This window comes from Scomber japonicus, chromosome 15 (genome assembly GCF_027409825.1).
Source record: "Scomber japonicus isolate fScoJap1 chromosome 15, fScoJap1.pri, whole genome shotgun sequence".
Taxonomy (NCBI): Eukaryota; Metazoa; Chordata; class Actinopteri; order Scombriformes; family Scombridae; genus Scomber; species Scomber japonicus.
Window position 1 is genome coordinate 12,707,698 of NC_070592.1, and position 19,571 is coordinate 12,727,268.

Below are 19,571 nucleotides of genomic sequence, written 5' to 3' on the forward strand. Positions count from 1 at the left end.
TAAATGGGGACAGTGAGTGAGGTTACCTACCGACAGAAGGATAGAGCTTACGTGACGAAGCGTCGGTACACCTGTTGTTGCAGATCGGGGCGTCCCTCTATTCCTGTCCTGACAGGGTGACAGCTTAGCGTTGGTTTAGAAAGGGAATAAAAGAGAGGTTAGTTTCCAACACAAATTAACAACCAAGACAGCAGGAGCAGACAAGATACTAAGAATAGATTTCCTGGCCATGTCAACAGTGATTTGATTTTGGGGAACAAATCCTTCCTAGAGTGCCTACAAGCTTTTAAATGTCCTCCAAGTTGGAGGTGAAACTAACATGTCATTGTCTTTAACCAACACTAATAATATACTGCTCTGCATGCTGAACTGCTTTCTAAAGAAATAAATATTTAACTAACTTTAATCATAATTTTGGTCATTTTGTCATTTAAAAAGTAATAAATGTAATTTATTGTACTAATTTTCTAAATCAATCAATTAGTTCCTTTTTTTAACAGGGGAAATGTATCTCTCTCCTGAATCTCAGACACACCTATGAGCTTTTTGCAAATCTTCCAGCAGTGTTAGTCAGTGAGGTAAGAGATGGTCTCAGACAGTGATGGTATTTCAAAACAGAGCGCCTCCCTTAAGCTACAAAGGCCCAAACCAACAGTGAGAGCACCATGAGCCTTCAGAAAGGAGGACTTAACTTTAATTCTACACAATCATACATATATACAGTTTTATACGTTTTAATTTCATACAAAAAAAACAAACCATGTACAGGTTGGGGGTGTGGGGACAATGACCTATTTGAGCTCAAAAAAACACCAAAAGAAAAAATAAATATCATCAACAGGAGTGGTGTGTGGCTCATTGGCGGCCACCAGGAGCTGTGTGCTTAAACCTCAGTGGGGACCACCGGCCTGACCACCGGCCTGACCACGTCACACGACGAAGGCAGTTTATGTTTTTTTGTTTGAATGTGTGAGAATGTTCCCATGTTTAATGCTGAAGAATTACAAAGAAGTCAATGAGCAAAACATTAACGTAAGAGTGTCACCCACATCACCCCTACACACTCCCGCACACACACTCTCGCGCGCACACACACACACACACACACACACACACACACACACACACACACAGAGAAAGCATTGCATAACATAACAAACATACATCCATCAATAAGACAGGCTTTAGAGGCCCGTGTGTGAGGAGTGTCCATCACCATTATCATCTAATTGGCGAATAATAACAGGCCTTTAAGGTCAGATATTGAGGGCAAAAGTCTCCATATAGGGGATAATCTTTTTATACATTAAAAAAAATAACATGAAAAATTATGACGCACTGCAAGCGCTCACTTATCAAAAACGTAAACAAAATTTTGAGACACTTGCAATTTTTTTGTTTGTTTTGGAACAAAACTTGAAGAAATATTTTAATAGTTTGCCCTCATCAATCAAAGCTCCTCAAGCAATATGATATTAAATCTTAATGTTTAACATTAACATAGTATCTGGCTGATGGCAGGTGCCTCGACATAATGTGTTTATCCTTATGTGAGTGAGGACTTGTGCTGCACATACAGCTCTGTCTCCTTTTTCCTCTTTTCTTTAACTTCAGAATCTGAAGATATTTATTCTCCAAAACTGAGTTGTTTTGTATGACCGGCTTTAGTAGTGCTTACTTAAAAAAGGTGAATTCTTTTCTTTACATGTGCTGAAAATGAACGGACGGAAGGAAGGAGGGAAGGGAGGAAGGTGTTTCAAGAGGTCAAAAGGAAGACGAGCTGCATAGAGGGCTACTTTGGGTACAAACAATCTTCTGTTTAAAAATTTTTGTCCTCTATTGAGGCTTTGACCGGTAGAAAAAATTCATTTAGGCTCTTCACCAGTCGTTTGTGGGTTATTTTGGTCTCTGCTGCAAAAAAAAAAACAACAAACATGCCTCTCGTGACTTGCAGAGTTTGACAGAGCGGCGAGGTGGAGGAGCGAGAAGTTTAGGTGTCCATGCTTTAATGACATACGACAGAAAACATCCAAAGCCCCACGTTATTCAACAGTTCACCTGCTCCACATATAAAAGACTTTTTCTCCTCAGTCATTCAGTCTTTAGGGGGGTTTTGTGGGTCACCGGCTGATGTCCCGGTTGCCCTCCCAGTTCTTGCTGCCTGCAGCCTCGCCACTCCCCCCACTCTCAAAGAAAGGGTGCTTTAGGGAGTCGGCCAGCACCAGCCTCTTGGAGGGTTCATATTCCAACATACTTTCAATGAGGTCAAATAACTGGTGGTGCTCCTCCGCCTCCGACAGCAGGTACCGCTGGCAAGATACAAAAAAAAAAGACATGAAGAACATTCAGAACATTAAGAAAAGAACAATAAATACCACTTTTCCTTCAGTACAACACAGTTTTCACTTTTTCCACTACCCAGTGCTGCTCTTACCCGTAAAGGTTTGCAGTTTTCTCTGACGTATTTCCCCGCCGACGAGCTCTCGTCCCAGTCCAGACGGCCCCGATAGAAATACTTCTGCTTCCTGAGAGTGGAGAGGGATCCGTGTGAGCAGTGTTCAAGTGTGTGCATGTTGATTTATTCATAAAAAGGTGAATGCATGAGTGTCACACTGAATTTTATCACTGTTTGTGTTTATATGTTTTTCTCACCTCGTCTTACGAATCATCCTAGACGGCACTGGTCCCAGGATTCTCTCCATCATGGCCAAATGCTCCCTGTTGTCATGAGTCTGAAAGAAATTCAGATTGACCACATGATTAACAATCATTCAACACAAAAGAGAAACAAAGAAATTACAAAAAAGAAAGGTTTACTCAGAAGATGATCAGGGTTTATCTACAAGCTCTGCGTCTACGTACAGTCTCAAGACAGTCAAAAGCTCACACATGACACAAAGGGTTAATTTCTACCAGATTAACCACTGGATTTACTCCTTGCTGCTACGCACGCCATGAACACATTCTTTCTTTCTTTGGTGAGCTATAGGCCAACATTTATCAAGCATCTCTGAGTAAGTAATCAGTCCTAACTGGGCCATATTTTTTAAAAACTTATTTCACTAATTTTTTTATTTTATTTATTCAGCTCTATTTACTTACAAGACTGCTCTGATCTCCAGGTTAAAAGGCAGCTAAGCAGGTACACAGTTGGGAAGGTGGATGATTTTCTTTTTTTTTCTAAATAAAGGCCCAGATCAACTGATTGACAGATTAACTATCTCTCCTACTTTCCATATCCTCATGTTCAGTCCTGAATGAAGTCACACATCTTAGTTACAGCCAGCTGGCAGCAGTAGGCTGTTGTACCTGAAACAAGGTGAAGCCCAGGTAGTATTCAAACAGGATACAGCCAATGCTCCACACGTCACAAGGATGGCTCCAGCCCAGCTCTGAAGAACAAAAACGTGATGAATTATTGAAAACACCAAGACCAATGGGTCCAATACAGAGAGTACTCCAGGCTGAGGTTAATGCTGATGCATTATTTTGCAAATGACTCAGTGCTGTAGCTACATTTTTCTTTTTGCTTGTACTCCTCAAAATAACACGAACCCAATTAATCTCAATACCTATTTCTCCCTGACAGCGACTTGCTGTTGTTGCTGTAACTGTTGTCTAATTTACGTGAATTTTACTGTATTGTAGGAATGCTGAGCTTGCTTGATACAAACCCCCTGTTTCAACAAGAAGTTGAAGGTAAATGTTTGATTTACAGAAATGTAGAAAAAAAACTACTGAGCTGTGCCAAATGAAAACAGGTACAACTGTTCATCTCCGTCCTGATTCTGAATATAAGGACATCAAATAGAACTTAGGTCATGTTTCTTCTAAAATGTAGTGGGATTTTTTTGGCCTCACCTAGTATGACCTCGGGGGCACGGTAATGCCGCGTTGACACAATGGTGCTGTGATGCTCATGGTCAAATGTGGCACTACCAAAGTCCACCACACGTACTGCTGTGCTCTTAACCGTCCTCTCTTCTCGCTTCTGCAAGAAAGAAAAATCACAAATGTTATTAATTTCTCTACAAAATATTACGCAAATTATGTCTGGAAGCAGCATGTGAGCTGCACTGCATAGAGAGAGCATTGTTTCCCCTGGTATTTCATATTTACTCAGATCTCAAAGCAAAAAACTGTGACAAAATTTTCCTCCATCTGCATGGTCAGTATCAAAGTGGAAAACGTTTTTTTTAACTTAACCTGCCACTAACATCTGTAAACAAAAATAATGTTTCCACCCTGTTTTTCTTGCCTTCTGCTTTAACTTACCTTCTCTACATTGTACGACATTGTGAAGTCTGAGTTGACGAAAAGGATGTTTTCAGGCTTCAGGTCTGTGTGTGTCAGCTTACTGTCATGGAGAACTGTGAAGAGAAAAAAAACCCGTTATGAGTTATTGTTTCTTTGCTCTTTCACATACAATAAATTACATTCAAAGCTACTTTTAGGTCGGATAAGAATATTATTCACACGTAATACTAATAGTTACAATATAAATACTGATAAGATACATATAATCCAATAAATAATCAAATTAGCATTTTGAATAGGAAAAATCAACAAAATACACATAGATACTGACATTTGGGACAAAATTCATGTCAGACTTTGTTTTGCTCCTGAGTGGCTTGATTGATTAATACCCACAACAAATCTTTGGACCTATAATGCCATCATGTGGCTACACAGTGTATAAACCACAAACAACAGAGGCTTTCATTCCTGCCAACCCACATGTAGGCAACATGTGATGAAGAGGCATCAGTTAATGAGTGTCTGTTTGTTGGGACACTACACTTAAATTAGACGTGTTAAGACCAAGAGCTTTATGACAGAAACCGGACAAACAACAAATTCATTTCCCTATTCTTTCAACTTTCTTTCTTAAGTATTAAAATCAAATAAGAGGACGTAAGAAAATAACTTACATTTCACAGCGAGACAGACTTGGTAGGCCATGTGTCTGACCTGACCAATGGAGTAGGGCAGGTAGTTGTTTTCCTTTAGAAAGTCAAAGGTGCTGAGAGCTAACAGCTCGAAGGAGAGACACATGTGACCGTGGTAGTCAAACCAGTCGTACATCTGCACACACAGGCTGAAAGGTAAACAGAGTACAGCAGGTTGGAAAATGTAACACTGCTTCACTGCAGTTAAACCAGAAGGTCTTAAGGGTCAGTCAGTGTCAGTATTGGCAGATTGAGTCTTAGCAGTTCACAGTCTTTAGACCATGGACATGATCTTAATTTGACTTCAGCACCACAATACTCAGCCACAACTCACAATTTATTGTCAGGGTCCTTCTCGTTGATCTTCTCTAGTACGTTGATCTCCAGACGAGCTGCTTCCTTGTATTTCTCCACATTTTTGATAATTTTCAGAGCAACATGAGCTCCTCCCCTGTTAAAAATAAGAGAAAGTATTCAGTAAAACAAAGGTTTTGAAACACCAAAAATGCTTAACATGCATGGTATGTAAACCACATTTCTAGATGAGTTTCATACAGAAAGACCTGAGTGCAACACCACAGTGACATTAACATACATTAGAGAGATCAATAGAGATACCTACCGTATCTTTATTGATCTCCAAAGGATAAACTCAAAATAGGCCCTTACCCTGCCCCATGTACATTTCTGATAAAAGAATTTTAACTGATTGGAAACAGTAATACAGTACCAAACAATGGTAAGTCCTCATTGGCTCAAGACTAGTATGACATAAAACACACTTGTTTCTATAAATTTCAGTGAACTGTGGGTCTTGGAAATAAGCCCTCAGAGACTGACAACTCTTGTTTTGTTTTTTCATCTTCACACACTGTTTCACACATACCTGCGATGGTCAATGCACTGCATCACCCTCCCGAAGGTGCCTTCCCCCAAAGTGCTGACAATCTCATCTGCAACACAACACAGAGAGACAAGGAAAAGAGAGGGAGAGCGGGGACAGAAAGAACAGGAGAATTAGACATGCGGACTTCAGCGGCAATACATAATGCAAAAGTGTAGACAGGCGTATCAATGCTAGCGCCCATCCCCTTTTCAAATGGCTGCCTATTCAATCTGGCAGGCTCAAAACACTTTGATGTAATCTATCACGATAACTGAACGCACTATGATACATGTGACGAAATAAGGGGGCAAATGTAAAGCGCTCCCTTCCTTCTTGATGACCAATTTGCAGCCATCGAAAATGAGGGCAAACACCCCTCATTGAAAAATGATCAGTATTCCTACTAAACAACGCATGATCCTAACAATGCGAAAAGTTAAATATAGAAATGCAATGTCTACAGTATATGTGTGTGTGCTGGTTGCACTAGTCTTAATGAAAAAAGACTAAATAAGTGATGCAGTTATGTGTCCACTAAAAAAAACAACATAAGAAAACCCCTAAAAACCGTCTTAGTGGAAAATAACTAGCTTAAGTTACAGATTTAAAACTGTAACTGTGTTTTTAACTAAAAACGCAACAGAGACAAACAGCTGCAAATGAGATTCTATGTTTTAGAAAAGTCAAGTAACCTGTGAAACACAGAAAATGCTCCACAGCTTAAAATCCTAGAACAAAAGCACGAGGTATCTAAAGTCCCTCTCAAAATCTTCAACATTCTTGCAATCCACCCTGCTATTTCAGCTAGAGCGAAGAGCATTCTAGCAAGGCATCATCATCATCATCATCATCAGGCACTCCCATGTCATGTAAATGCTCTATGCTTTAATACTCATATGGAGAAGGGTTACGATAGAGTAGTGGCAGTGAGTACATCTCTCTTGCAGGACGTCCCCACTCCGACAGATCAGGTGCCCTTCCTCGTCGTCCCTCACACTCACTGCCCGCGTCCGGCTGTTGCTCCGCTGTTTTCACACCCAAACCGCCATCAGCAGGCCACGACACGACCGAAGGGAACAGGGGAGTTTTCAGGGGCAGCCGCAGCCGTGGCGTCAGGCGGCACAGGTAGACGAGGAGGGAGGAGGAGGGTGGTGTTGGTGGTAGTTGATGTTGTTGTGGTTGTAGGTAGGTTTGGTGGTCATGGGGCGATTCACGCATGACACCACGTGAAGGAAATATATAACGATAGGGATATAGTGCAAGGGAACAAGTCAAAGATCACATGTTGTCCTCTGCTCCTCTCCCCCCTCTACCTTTAAACCACAGCTGCTTACAAACAAGGAAGCAACTGGCATATCCATTCATCAACGCAAAAACTAGTTAAAGACAGTAATATAACTAATTCAAAGCTTATCAGGTTGACTTTTCAGGATAAACAAAATGGAAAATAAAAAGGAGAAGACCATATGTAATTAAGCAGGAAATATTTAAAAGATATTACATTAAAAATTCAACCACCATCTCACCTAAAACTATACTACCCAACACATAAGTGTGGTGATAACCCACTCACACCTGTATTTGAATAAATCTAAGACAATCAAATGCCATTATATCCATACAAAAATCTTCATTCACTTAAAATCTAAATTTTGCATGGTGTTTGGTAGAACATTTTCACTTTTCAGCCTACCTGCACTGAAGTTTACAAGTAGCTGCCCAACTACTAGAACAGGCATTTAAGCCTTTTTTAAACTGTCAATATAAATTGTAAATATACTATAATATAACTTAATGAAAGGTAAGGCCACAGAATTAAATGTGACTGGGTGTAATTAAAAAAGAAAACATTAAGAAAGTGGTGGTGAGGGTGTCTTTGAAGAGCAGCAAGAATTAGTGGTTGATCGTTAATAAACTACTGGAAAAATGTGTTTGCATAAAAATGAAAATGCTCTCCCAAAAAAAATAAATCTATTTCAGTAAAACCCACTTAAACAAAAAGAAAAAACAAACTCCCTCTGACAGACAAAAAAACAAACAAAAAAAATCATAAAGATTGTACTACTTACCAAGTCCAGGAGCTGTGAAAAACAAATGGTTAAAGAAAGAAAGAGACAGAAAGAGCTGAGCGGAGGAGAGAGACGGAAGGAGACAGGATGAGGAGAGTTAAAACACAATCTCAGGTCTGGCTGTACTCACCGAGGAGGATGGGCTATAGGACCTGGTTCTACGCCGCCTTCGTTTGTGCTTACGCCTGCTGCCTTTCCGCCGGTACGACTCGTCCCGATCACGCTCCCTCTCGCGGCCGCGACGGTAGTCGTACATGCTCGGGGAGAAGTCGCGTGGATAGTAACTCTCCGCTGCTCCATGTGGCTCCCTTTCTCTGTCACGGTCTCGATCTCGGCTCTGATCCAAGCGTCTGGATCCCTCGCAGTATCTTCGGTCAAATGGCCGGTGCTCCGTCGAGCGATTGTCATAGCTTCGACTGAATCAGAGGACAGAGGCATGCTTTGAAGTCTAATAACCAACTGAGACTTGGACAAAACTAACTGAAGAACCAAATAAAATACTTTAAGAGTGTGCAATTGTTTGACATTTTGCTGAGAGACAAATGTTAAATACAAACATGTAAACTAAAGAACCAGATAAATAAATCAAATTAAGTATACATACCTCCTTGAGCGTACATAACTTCCTTCTTGTCTGTGTCCCCGTCCCCTTCTGTCTCGATCTCGGTCTCTGTCACTACTTGACGAGTAGGTAGGTGATCTTCTGTGCCGGTGTCGTCGCCCTCTGTCTCGGTCTCTGTCTCGGTCTCTGTAGCGGTCCTGGTAGCTGCTTCGACTGTCTCTGTCCGAAGACGAGTACCGTCTGGTGTGAGGCATCTGCGTGGAAATTGAATTAAAAAAAAAAAAAAAAATAGTTCATGACATTAATTTGGACCTAAAAACCACTGGAATTACTGTTTTATTAGTTATCAGAGTTACATGTCAGAGTTGACAGCTATCCACTACAAAGCACTTAAAAGTGATTTATGAGATTCATTTGAAGGAGTGGCAAAAATGTGATGCAAAGATAACACACTAGCTTACTTGGAGCAATTAAGTGTTTTGGGACTGACTCCTGTTTTCTTCAAAAGCCACAAGTGCTGATGAAATGATAGCAGCTTAGTAAACATTTGGTAAGTAACGTGGTTGTGTAGGGAGGCCTTCATGTAGATTTGAACATCAGAAACACACAGTTCAACACTTATACGAGCAACAAGATACAACTTGAAGCCACTTAATCTAAAACATGTAGCAACACAGATTAACTAACTATTAAAGCATGCTTGGAAAAGTGTTAAAATAGTGATTTAAATGCAGGGAGTGTATTAATAACCCTGTTGCATGACCCTAATCAACTATTTACGACCCACCACTGCTTAGACTAATCACAGCGGTGCTGAAAGCGAATGACAACAACAAACAAACAAGAGTTCAAATACACGATTAAAGCTAATGTTATGTTACTTAGCAACCACGACAAGATTCGAGTGGCTAGATTCATATCACAACAACATTTCAAGTTCATAAAATGCTCATGCTTTTCTTTTCTTTTTTTCTCTCCTTCGCCTACAATGTAACGTTAAGACGATGTAACACTGGCCTTTAGCAAAGCAAACAATGTTACAACAAGCACTTAATAGTAAAGAAACATCTCATGTGCAAGCAACAGTAATATTAACCGTACATGTATCTTTAATCACGAACTATTGCATCGACGTCTTCTTTAGCTGCTAGCATACTCGGCTAATAGCATTAGCTAATGTAAATAATTTGACCGCCATCTTAGCTTTAGCTGCGTTCATCGGGCTACAAGCAGCTGCTAGCATGTAGCCGCCGTGCTTAATGTTAATGTGGGCTCTTCATTTATAAACTACATACATGACATGACATTTACCGTTTTAGCAGCGAGGCCAGTACGTTTATCCCACAAAAAATCCGTGGTGGCGTTCCAGTTTTCTTTATATATATACCCTGGTGCTAACTCAGTTTTTCAGAGCTCCGTTGCAAAGCGAGCAGCTTATTTTTCTGACTGTCCGTCCAGCAGCAGCAGCAGCAGCAGCACAGCTAGTTCTGGTTCAGACTAGTGCTGCTAACGCCTCCCTGCGCCCAAAATGTAATTCAGTGCTCCGAGTTATTATACAGCTACACACACGCACGCACACCAGCACACATTACCTGCAAACAGTGAAAACAGTGAACTAGTTATAGATAATTAGTGTTGGGAGGGTTACTTTTGAAATGTTACAGACTACTAGGTACCCTATTTAAAATGTAATAAGTAATGCAACTATTTCAATCACTTAATCAACGTAATGTAATACATTTGATTACTTTTCTTGATAAACAATAAGAAATGTAAAAGATTTATATTAACTTTGTAGCATGGATTCATCAATTAACATTATTAAAATATTTGTTGAACTCCCTTGAAACTGCCCATTTTCTGTCTACTGTTGTTTAATTAATTTTATTCTAATTTTGAGTTCTTACTATTCCTTTTATTGTTTTTATTTATTATTATATTGTGCGTGATTATATTGTATTTTAATAACTGTGCAGCACTTTGGTCAACTGAGGTTTTTAAATGAGCTTTACAAATAAATCTTGACTTGACTCTACTTTTTGTAATATGAAATGTATTTTTTTCTCCATTTTACTTTCATCCTAAATGTATGTGCGTATTGTCGATATTCAGCTCTGTCATTGTTTCATATATGAGTCGATTCTGACTTTGTATAGTTATGTTAAATAAAGTTTAACTGTACTAAAAAAATTAAAAAGAAAAAGAAAACAAATTGATTACTTTTCTAATTTTTTAACGAATGTTTTCAGCTGTAAGGGTAAGTGAACTCAGCGCCCCTCCAAATCTAAGTTCATGTGTTTTTCATGGATACTGACATGATGTATAAGGTATATCTTTTTTTTTTATAAAGTAAGATTTATCTCTCATTTGAAAATGTATTCATTAGTTCATATAGATTTTGGAATATTAAATAAAGATATTTTATTTTTAAAAAGTCAAAGGTCTGGCATGGGCCAACACCGTCATGATTTATTTACAAAATATTAAAAAATAATTAATAACAGCAATATAGGTATTCAGTCACAAGGTAAATATTTAAAAATGAGAAGAAATCCTCCTGAGCAAAATCTTTAAGGTCTGATTTCAGATGTAACTCTCCTTGTAATCATTTTCATAAGCAACCATAATTTGATTACGTTTTGTCAGTAACATATTACATTTACTTTGTAATTAAATTATGTAACATCATCACATGTAACTAGTTACTCCCCAACACAGCAGATAATGCACTTAAAGCCAAAATGTCACACTTAGAGAAGTTTAAACTAATACAAAATGTGTTGTTTTATTGACAGTGAGTCAGTAAAGCTTTTGATTTGGCATCTTCTTTTCATTTGACTAATTATTTTTTAATTATGTCACAATTTAGATATGTTTTGTTAGAATGCTGTAATATAATTTTGATTTGGGATTTTGACTCAGTATCTCATAATTCAGATTTAATATTATGGTTAGGGTTAGGGTAATATATTTTTATTTCAAAATACAGACAACATCAACAAATGCTCATGAATAAATATGTGCAATACTTCAAGGTTAAAACACAATGGACAATTCTCAGCCACTCCAATGAGATAGATACTTGAGTGAGTCCCATCCATGGTCCCATCACCAGTCTGCAGGAACACTGCTAAACCGAATGTCAACAACAAAGAGTGTGTGTGAAGAGATTTTGGCATAGTGGTCACAGTCTGAAATTGTGGGTCACTTGTCACACGCCGAGCAGGTTTGATCACAAGGGATTCTCTCTGGAGCCAACTCTCTCACAGCAGGTTATAATGAGACCCTGCCAAATGTCTGTACTTTGATCTGGCCGCTTTAGCACATGCATAACACAGCCATATCTGCAGGTGGAAGATCACTATAATGTGTATGCTCTTAACCAACACAGCCAGAGAAGATGCACAGGTGTCCAGGTCTCCTAGGGAAATACAGAGAAGACAAAGAAGACATTAAGAATAACTCTACTAGCTCCATGCTTTTTTTCAGAGTAAGAAGTAAAGAGTTTAATTTACCATTGCCTGAAGAAAGCATCTTTTGCGGTTAATCCTTTTTCAACTTCAATTTCTCCTTAATACTAATTATGTGTTCCAAGCGCGTGGAACCTCGGTATATCCATTCTTTATGTTGATCCTCCTGAGTATGATGACACAAATTACATTAAATCACACATTCTTAATAATACAATAGCAAAAAAAAAACAAAATAAACACCAAGAATCCAGTTGGAAATAATAGTCTAAAGAACAATATTTAATGGTACTGACCTGAAAAACAACCTGTATCAAACTGCTATCAACCTGCACCACCTCACATTTCTTCAGGACTCCATTTAGCTCTATATTAATGGGCCGTCCAACACTGTACTGGGACAGGGGCGGGTAAGGCCAGGCCTTCAAATAGTCCCTAATGAAATCCCTGAGTGTGTTGTCCGGAATATCGTCCAAAGGGTCCGTCACTAACACAGAAAAAAAGAATGCAGTATAATAAAAAGGTACCATAGACAGCTGTCGTTCCACATGTGCAAGAATTTGAGGCTTGGATACCAAATTAGAGTCACCTTAAACTCCACAGCTGACTGAAAGGACAGTTTACCACTGAATGTACATTGACTACAAGAAATTGTACAAATTATTTAATGCATGTATCTAGGGCTGGGCAATTGATTGAAAAATAATCGAAACCGACATTTAGAAAACTCTAATCGACTTAATCTTGCTCATGTCAATTACTCGTGGTGTTCACTGTTGCCATGACAGCAAAGGTTACATATCTTTAAGGAATTTGAAAACTTGTCTCCAGTGATCATTTTAACCCAAACCATGATCTTTACATAGTTCTGATCAAGTAAACTAGACATTAACCACAGTGTCACTCCTTAACCCTCCTGTTGGAAGAAGGGAGCAAAGGAGGGAGGGAGGAAGGAAGGAAGGAGGGAGGGAGGGAAGGAGGGAAGGACGGAAGCAAGGAAATAAAGAAGGAAGAAAGGGAGGAAAGGAAGAAGGAAGAAAGAAGGAAGGAAAGGAGGGAGGGAGGAAGAAGGAAGGGAGGGAGGGAAGGAAGGAGGGAGGAAAGAAAGGAGGGAGGGAGGAAGGAAGGAAGGAAGGAGGGAAGGAGGGAAGGAAGGAGGAAGGAAAGAAAAGAAGGAAGGGAGGAAGGAGGGAGGGAGAAAGGAAAAGGGGAAGGAAGGAAGGAAGGAAAGAATGACAGAGGAAAGAAGGAAGGAAGGAAGGTAGGGGAAGGAAAGAAAGAGAAGGAGGAAGGAAGGAAGGAAAGAAGGAACAGTCAAAACAGACTGGGTCAATTGGACCCGTGAGGACGACATGAAGGTTATTTTCACTCCCTAAAGATCCTCATGTGTGAGGGCAGCAGTGTAAAATACAAAACTAAAGAAACTGTGAAAATATACAATTGTTCATCAAGGGTGGAGATAATAATCGTTCATTAATCGTAATCGAGGTTAAAAGTTCAATTAATCGTGATTTTTGATTTTTGCCATAATCGCCCAGCCCTACATGTATCAGATAAAGATGATGCTGTCCTATGTATGGAAACTAAGCAGAAGACATTTAACTAGCAGAAGTAAAAGTAAAGGGTTCATCTTTGTCAGTTTTTCATCCCTTTTAATCAATAATCTGGTTTACTGGTTTACTGGTTTACTTCTATTGGCAATAAATATTTTGTTTGCCCTGCCTTGAAATTGTTAAACTGCTGCAAGTGGACTGTTGTCACTAAAGCACTTGTGTTTTCACTCTACAGTGCATATCTGCAAGGTTCCCTATATCCACCTTTTTGACATCAGCGCAAAACTGCTTTACTAGACCAGGCCCAGGTTTTCACAAACAGTTTTACAGCTGACTAACTGTACCCATCCATCCTACTGGTAAAAAAAAAAAAACACAAAATACTTAAACTTACATGGCCTGCACACCAGATGAAGTAAAGGCAAACCAACATAGATTGATGCGTGATCATCAAGAAAGACCAGAAACCTGGAAAAGAACAAGATGTTTTTCCATCAAACCATGCTTTGACCAATGCAACTGAATTTTAATTAGGAAACTGTGATTTATTTCTTTCATTATGTAAATCCTACACACAAACCTCATGCGGTTTTTCCTGGTGGGAAGCTCTGACAGGATACCAGGGCAAAACTTGGGCTCGTCACCTGGACATTTGACCACCACACGACTACCGACAAACAGCTGAGTCACCTTTGGCACGCACTGAAAACCAATGTGATGTCCAGAGACAAGCACCTTCCCTTTCTCCTCAAAACTGACTTTATATTTCACCACATTATCTTCTGCAAAAAAAAAATATATATAACAATAATAAACAGTATGTCAGTTTTTCTTCACTGTGTTTCCAAATTAATTATGAAAATACAAAACATAAAATATATAGTACATATATCGTAGTCTATACTGTCTTTGTTCCAGTTTGAGGTGGGTTGATTGGCTTGAGAAGATGCTCAGTCTGTAGTCATTTGTCACAATCTGGGGTTTTTTATGGATTCAAATGTCATTATGTGTGATGGAGTTGGCCAAAATAGAGGAAGTATTGGAAGTACTTGTATTGGTGTAAACATGGCTTCAGCCTTAGCTCAGATTGAAACCAGTTTCACACCAAAACACAATTTTTACAAAACTGGAGCGTTTTAAACTATAAACTGCTTAATTCTTTCCTTTTTAATTGTGTGAGTTTGTCCTTACCCCTTTCTACAATTTCAGTGATTTTCCCCCATTTCCAGCAGATGGCCCTCCTCCTGGCCAGGACAGTCATGCCCACAGTGATCTCTTCTTGTGGCACACTAGGAGGGTGTAGTGTGTTGTGTACAGTCTTAGTGTCTTTGTCAGTGGATTGGCAAAGAGTGGATACTACGCACACAGATGATCCTCCTGTCAAGAGTGAAAGAGGAACACAACATGTTAATATTACAAGCTATTTTAAAAGAGAAATATATTCTGCATATATTTTTAAATGTGAGGAAAATAATTCACTTATATCTTTAGTCCTAATTCACATGTAAGTAAAGACACACAGCTCCACTAGCATGGCTGTAGGCTCTTAATCAGTGTCCCAAATCCATACTACATAGTATTTTTAAGCAGGTTTTGAGAATACTCAAATCACACAGAATGCATATTAAATAAAGTCAATTTTTGAGTGTGATGTGGGTGGAAACACCATTGTCCCGTAATGCAACTGGCAGCATAAATGGATAAGGGAGGTAAGATAAGAGAGCAATAAAATGAGCCTCCTTCATCCCAGCCTGCATGAATCTCATTTAACAAGAAACACTGTTAAAAGGAAAAGCTGAAGATGAGACATCAGCTCATTGGCTAGCAGTTGTCACCGAGGCTAAGACATCTGTTGTGGGAGGTATAGCATAGGGGCCGCACATTATGAGATGTTTAATAAACTTCATTTAGTGTGTAGTATATAGTATAAAGAATGTATTTGTAGCATGGATTCATCTTGTTGTATGGTGTGTTGTTTTTGGCCATTACAGTTGGTGTTTGCAGGCTTTGGTGATGTGTGTTGTATTGGTCTTGGTGTAAGTATTTCTGTTACCTTTGGGTGTTGATGTTTCACCTGAGCTGCTTTTGCCGTTTAGTGTCTTCACGGCTGTGCTCTTCGCATCAGTACTTGCGCTGTTTGATGTCTTCATTGCTGTGCTCTTAGCATCAGTATTTGCGCTGCTTGGTGTTTTCATTGCTGTGCTCTTAGCATCAGTATTTGCGCTGCTTGGTGTTTTCATTGCTGTGCTCTTAGCATCAGTATTTGCGCTGCTTGGTGTTTTCATTGCTGTGCTCTTAGCATCAGTACTTGCGCTGTTTGATGTCTTCATTGCTGTGCTCTTAGCATCAGTATTTATGCTGGTTGGTGTCTTCATGGCTGTGCTCTTAGCATCAGTATTTATGCTGGTTGGTGTTTTCACTCTGTTATTTTTATCATGTTTTCTCCTCTTCTTTTTCTTTCTTGTAGTACCTGAGACAGAATAATCAGGATCAGATGACTCGTCCTCTATTTCCAACTCCATTTTTCTCTTCTTGTTTGTGATCCTTGTGAAAGTTGAGATACTACTGGAATCAGTTGAGTCATCTTTTGGTTCCCGCTCTATTTTCTTCTTCTTCTTTGTGATCCTTGTGAAAGTTGAGATACTACTGGAATCAGTTGAGTCATCTTTTGGTTCCCGCTCTATTTTCTTCTTCTTCTTTGTGATCCTTGTGAAAGTTGAGATACTACTGGAATCAGCTGAGTCATCTTTTGGTTCCCGCTCTATTTTCTTCTTCTTGTTTGCAATACTGGTCCAACTTGGGAAACAATGATCTGAATCAGTTGAGTCACCTTCTGGTTCCGACTCTATTTTCTTCCTCTTTTTTGCCATACTCGTCCAATTTGGGATAGAATTATCTGAATCAGCGGAGTCATCTTCTGGTTTCCACTCTACATCAGAGGAAGTAAGGTGGGAACAAGAGGATTCATGTTCACTGTACTGATTCTGAGGTGTTGGTGGGCATAATGCATCAATCTCACATCTAGGAAGTCTAGTCAAGACCACCACTGGTTTCCTTTTTTGACTAAGACAGCTTTTTTTGCATTTATCTTCATTTATGTTAACACTGTCCTGTCGCTTTCGTGATGTAGGAGGTCTGGGCACTTGAGTCTCAGAGTGAACAGAGTTGCATGGGGATGAAGGTATCTTACCTATTAAGGAAAAACCAAACAGGTTAAATTGTGGCTTTCAAATTAACCAAAAAGCCAATTTTCCTTGTTGAAAATGTCAGTTAGCAATGGACACAGGCATACATGTGCATGTTTTTTCATTGACTTAATGATTTGCATCTTACCACAGCCTGCAGTATTATCATCATCACCAGAATCTCGTTCTCTGTACTCCCACTGCAGCACAGAGTATAGTTTCTTCACAGTTGCTTCACATGATCTCACTGATCTGCAAGACACCAACATTATCCATGAAAACAAAAACAAACACTGAGGGAGGACAACTGTACTTAAACTACAGAGGAGGTGACCAATGAATCCTTCTTCATTTTTAAACACAATAATCCCTCCATAATCCAGATATGAATACGTCTTTCATTATACAAGTGGCCTGGTATTACTACAATATGTTTGCTTTGGTCCATCTTGTGAAGAATTGACAAAGAGCCATGGTGAAGAGGAAAGGTAAAGGCGCTAAAGTGGACCCTTGTTGCATGTCATCCCCCCACCACTCCCTCCACTGTCACCATAATTAAGGCATACAAATGCCCCAATATATGTTTCATATAGGTTTGATTGTGTCTTTCCAGTTTGTTGTTTCCAACCATGTAAATCAGCATTATAGGTGCATTATTCACAAAGGTGGATGATTCTACACCAACACAAAGATATAAACTGTATTTTCACATGAAGAATGGTCAGTATAAAAGTAGTTAAGCATAGAATAGATTCAAAGACTCACTCGCACAGCTTCAGGAAGTTGGTGACTTGTTCTTCCCTCCTTATCAGCAGAGACTGCAGCACGTCACATTTATTAAGAACATCTGGGGATATCAGTTCCATCTTCTTCACCTTCTCCCTGATCCACATCTGAAGCTCCTCTCTCGTCATCTCAATCTCATCCTCCTCCATGTTTACTGCAAAACACACAAGGTTTGATATAATGTGTAAAGTTGAGGTGAACAGTAGTAGTGTAGTTTTGGTGTCCCTCTTTTGTATGTCCCTTGCTTTTGTTTGCTTTGAGGAGATGAGTTCAGTAAATGAGGGTGAGACTAGGTGTCTGTTGAAGCAAAAGTATAGTTGTAAGATGTTTCGATGCCTCACTTCAACACACTAAAAATCTGGGTTTCTGTTACTGGTGACCTTTTTTACTGCACTCAATCCAATTAATTTAGCTATATTCTTTATTACAGTGGCTAATTACCTGTATATTTAAACTTACTCTAGTACCGCTCTCTACTTAACCCCTATTTCTGGCCTTACAAGTTGGGTTCTTTCCAGTGGAGGGCATCTCCGAAGTGAATCATTCCTTATAGGCCCCTGCGTTAAAATGCCTTACTTTACAACATGTTTACAGCCTGGAAAAAACAACAGCAAATGTACCCGTTAATGAAAACTGCACAAAGGGAGAATTTTCATATAACTCACCCATCACTATTTTATTAAGTCATTAAGGCTTTGACTGACAGGCCAATGCTGATACAGCTGTGACTGCCTGGGTTTTATATCGTGTCTGGAGATGTTGTTGCTCCAAGCTTCTGCCTGCTTCTTCCTCAGCTAGAACTTCATCTGAAACAAACCCTCAGCAGACACTGTCTCGTCCAAACAAACGGCCCTGTCCCTGTCTGGAGTGTCAGAGAGAGTCAGCCACTGTAGATGCCTTCCCTCCACCAAGAGCACGGGGTTACGCAGAGGATGAAATTCATGGCAACTTGAACCTCGTTGAGAAGAGGTGCCAGCAGACTGTTCAGGGGCATCCGTTGTCCAAGATCCACCAGACACATGGCTTGGTATGTTTGAAGCTTGGTGATGGAGTTGCTTGCATTGGTTCCACCATGGTTGTGGGACAGAGCCAGATAAGCTGCCAGGGATGGCTCCATAAGTGGAGGGTTGACCAACCAGCCTTTTTAGCTCCATCCACACCCAAATACTGTTCATAGCTGGGTATCGTGACATGGGTGGGCAGTTTGTTCCATGTTGAGGTTAATCTGGTGGTTTTTGACCGTTGTTGGCTCAGGTGAAGGGAAAAATCCCATGAACCACAACAGTTTTTGAGCCAGTGCAGGAGTTTCTCAGCTGCATGGCAGTACAGTGAGAGGAAAAATGTAACCAAATCAGCAGGGGTAGTGTATTGGTCTGACAATAAAGTTTCCTGTTCATCCTCCAATAAGCCATGCATGCCAAAGCCCATGTCAAGCACATGGGCTTTGGCATGGCAGGAAGGTAGCTCAAGCTGTGGCTGGCAAGCTCTGGCTCACACTCAGTTAACTCTCCAATATAATCCATGTGGTCAACCCATTTACCAGCAGAGACTTGGACCAAAGACTCCTCACCGTCAGACTCAGACAAGGATGGGTATCTTGACATGGACAGGAGGTCCTGCCAGTCCTGTCCTGGAGGTTTATGGTGCATTATGGTGCACATGGTAAAGCCTTCAATATCACTTTCTAAGTGTGAGACTCCATGGTGCATTCAAGTTTTTTTTTGAATGCTGAACTCAGAAATCTAAACTCAAATGGCCACAAAGGTTGTTTAAAACGGTAAAGTTTCTCATTTTGTCTTATTTTCCTTTGTTGAAATACATACATCTATCATTACTTTCTTGTTCTTTCATTACATATTTTTTTACTAGCAAACCCCAGGAAGCCCTCCTCCCCCGAAAGAGTATGGGAAACATCAATTTCATATTTATGTAGTGCTTCAGAAAGCTTCATTTCGCCCACCACTATTATTTCCACGCAAATCTACTGAAGGTGAAAAGTTTCTGGGTGCTTATTGAAGCTAATGGTTGATAAAGTAATGTAGTGAGTCAATCTTCAATGAGTGTGAATATCCGAGACATTCCTCCAAACTTGATGGTTAATCCTCATC

General features: G+C 39.7%; 3 protein-coding genes across 4 annotated transcripts; all 3 read right to left on the reverse strand.

The window, feature by feature from the left end:
* Positions 1-676: 676 nt before the first annotated feature.
* On the reverse strand, positions 677-9,942 carry clk2a (CDC-like kinase 2a). Of its 2 annotated transcripts, XM_053334358.1 has the most exons (13): positions 9,781-9,942; positions 8,512-8,723; positions 8,038-8,323; positions 6,773-6,863; positions 5,839-5,905; positions 5,287-5,403; positions 4,935-5,101; positions 4,276-4,370; positions 3,862-3,991; positions 3,310-3,392; positions 2,653-2,732; positions 2,435-2,525; positions 677-2,309 (listed from the first exon to the last, which is right to left on the reverse strand). In XM_053334358.1, the coding sequence occupies exons 2-13, from the start codon at positions 8,721-8,723 to the stop codon at positions 2,121-2,123; spliced, it is 1,608 nt and encodes a 535-aa protein (XP_053190333.1). In that variant the 5' UTR covers positions 9,781-9,942; the 3' UTR covers positions 677-2,120. The 2 variants fall into 2 exon arrangements, with proteins under 2 accessions (XP_053190333.1, XP_053190335.1); XM_053334360.1 differs by lacking the exons at positions 6,773-6,863; positions 8,512-8,723; positions 9,781-9,942 and having other exon boundaries at positions 8,038-8,153.
* Positions 9,943-11,442: 1,500 nt separating this feature from the next.
* On the reverse strand, positions 11,443-15,740 carry LOC128374106 (histone-lysine N-methyltransferase SETDB1-B-like). Its single transcript, XM_053334364.1, has 7 exons — positions 15,546-15,740; positions 14,684-14,869; positions 14,073-14,274; positions 13,887-13,960; positions 12,236-12,426; positions 11,985-12,105; positions 11,443-11,890 (listed from the first exon to the last, which is right to left on the reverse strand). The coding sequence occupies exons 1-6, from the start codon at positions 15,730-15,732 to the stop codon at positions 12,013-12,015; spliced, it is 933 nt and encodes a 310-aa protein (XP_053190339.1). The 5' UTR covers positions 15,733-15,740; the 3' UTR covers positions 11,443-11,890; positions 11,985-12,012.
* A 53-nt stretch (positions 15,741-15,793) lies between these two features.
* Positions 15,794-19,112, reverse strand: LOC128373884 (dentin sialophosphoprotein-like). Its single transcript, XM_053334078.1, has 5 exons — positions 18,959-19,112; positions 17,443-17,617; positions 16,826-16,929; positions 15,913-16,682; positions 15,794-15,829 (listed from the first exon to the last, which is right to left on the reverse strand). The coding sequence occupies exons 1-5, from the start codon at positions 19,110-19,112 to the stop codon at positions 15,794-15,796; spliced, it is 1,239 nt and encodes a 412-aa protein (XP_053190053.1).
* Between the last annotated feature and the right edge of the window lie 459 nt (positions 19,113-19,571).

Coding starts and splice junctions, on each gene's coding strand:
- clk2a (XM_053334358.1), bottom strand. CDS start 8,723: ATGCCTCACACCAGACGGTACTCGTCTTCGGACAGAGACAGTCGAAGC. Junction 5,102..5,286: donor AAGGACCCTGACAATAAATT/GTGAGTTGTGGC, acceptor TTTACCTTTCAG/CCTGTGTGTGCAGATGTACG. Junction 4,371..4,934: donor AGTCTGTCTCGCTGTGAAAT/GTAAGTTATTTT, acceptor TTCTCTTCACAG/TTCTCCATGACAGTAAGCTG.
- LOC128373884 (XM_053334078.1), bottom strand. CDS start 19,112: ATGCACCATAAACCTCCAGGACAGGACTGGCAGGACCTCCTGTCCATG. Junction 17,618..18,958: donor TATTGGAGAGTTAACTGAGT/GTGAGCCAGAGC, acceptor TGTGTTTTGCAG/TAAACATGGAGGAGGATGAG. Junction 15,830..15,912: donor AACATGATAAAAATAACAGA/GTGAAAACACCA, acceptor TGATGCTAAGAG/CACAGCAATGAAGACATCAA.
- LOC128374106 (XM_053334364.1), bottom strand. CDS start 15,732: ATGAAAACACCAAGCAGCGCAAATACTGATGCTAAGAGCACAGCAATG. Junction 12,427..13,886: donor TCATCTGGTGTGCAGGCCAT/GTAAGTTTAAGT, acceptor TTTCTGTGTTAG/TGACGGACCCTTTGGACGAT. Junction 12,106..12,235: donor TGATACAGGTTGTTTTTCAG/GTCAGTACCATT, acceptor CATCATACTCAG/GAGGATCAACATAAAGAATG.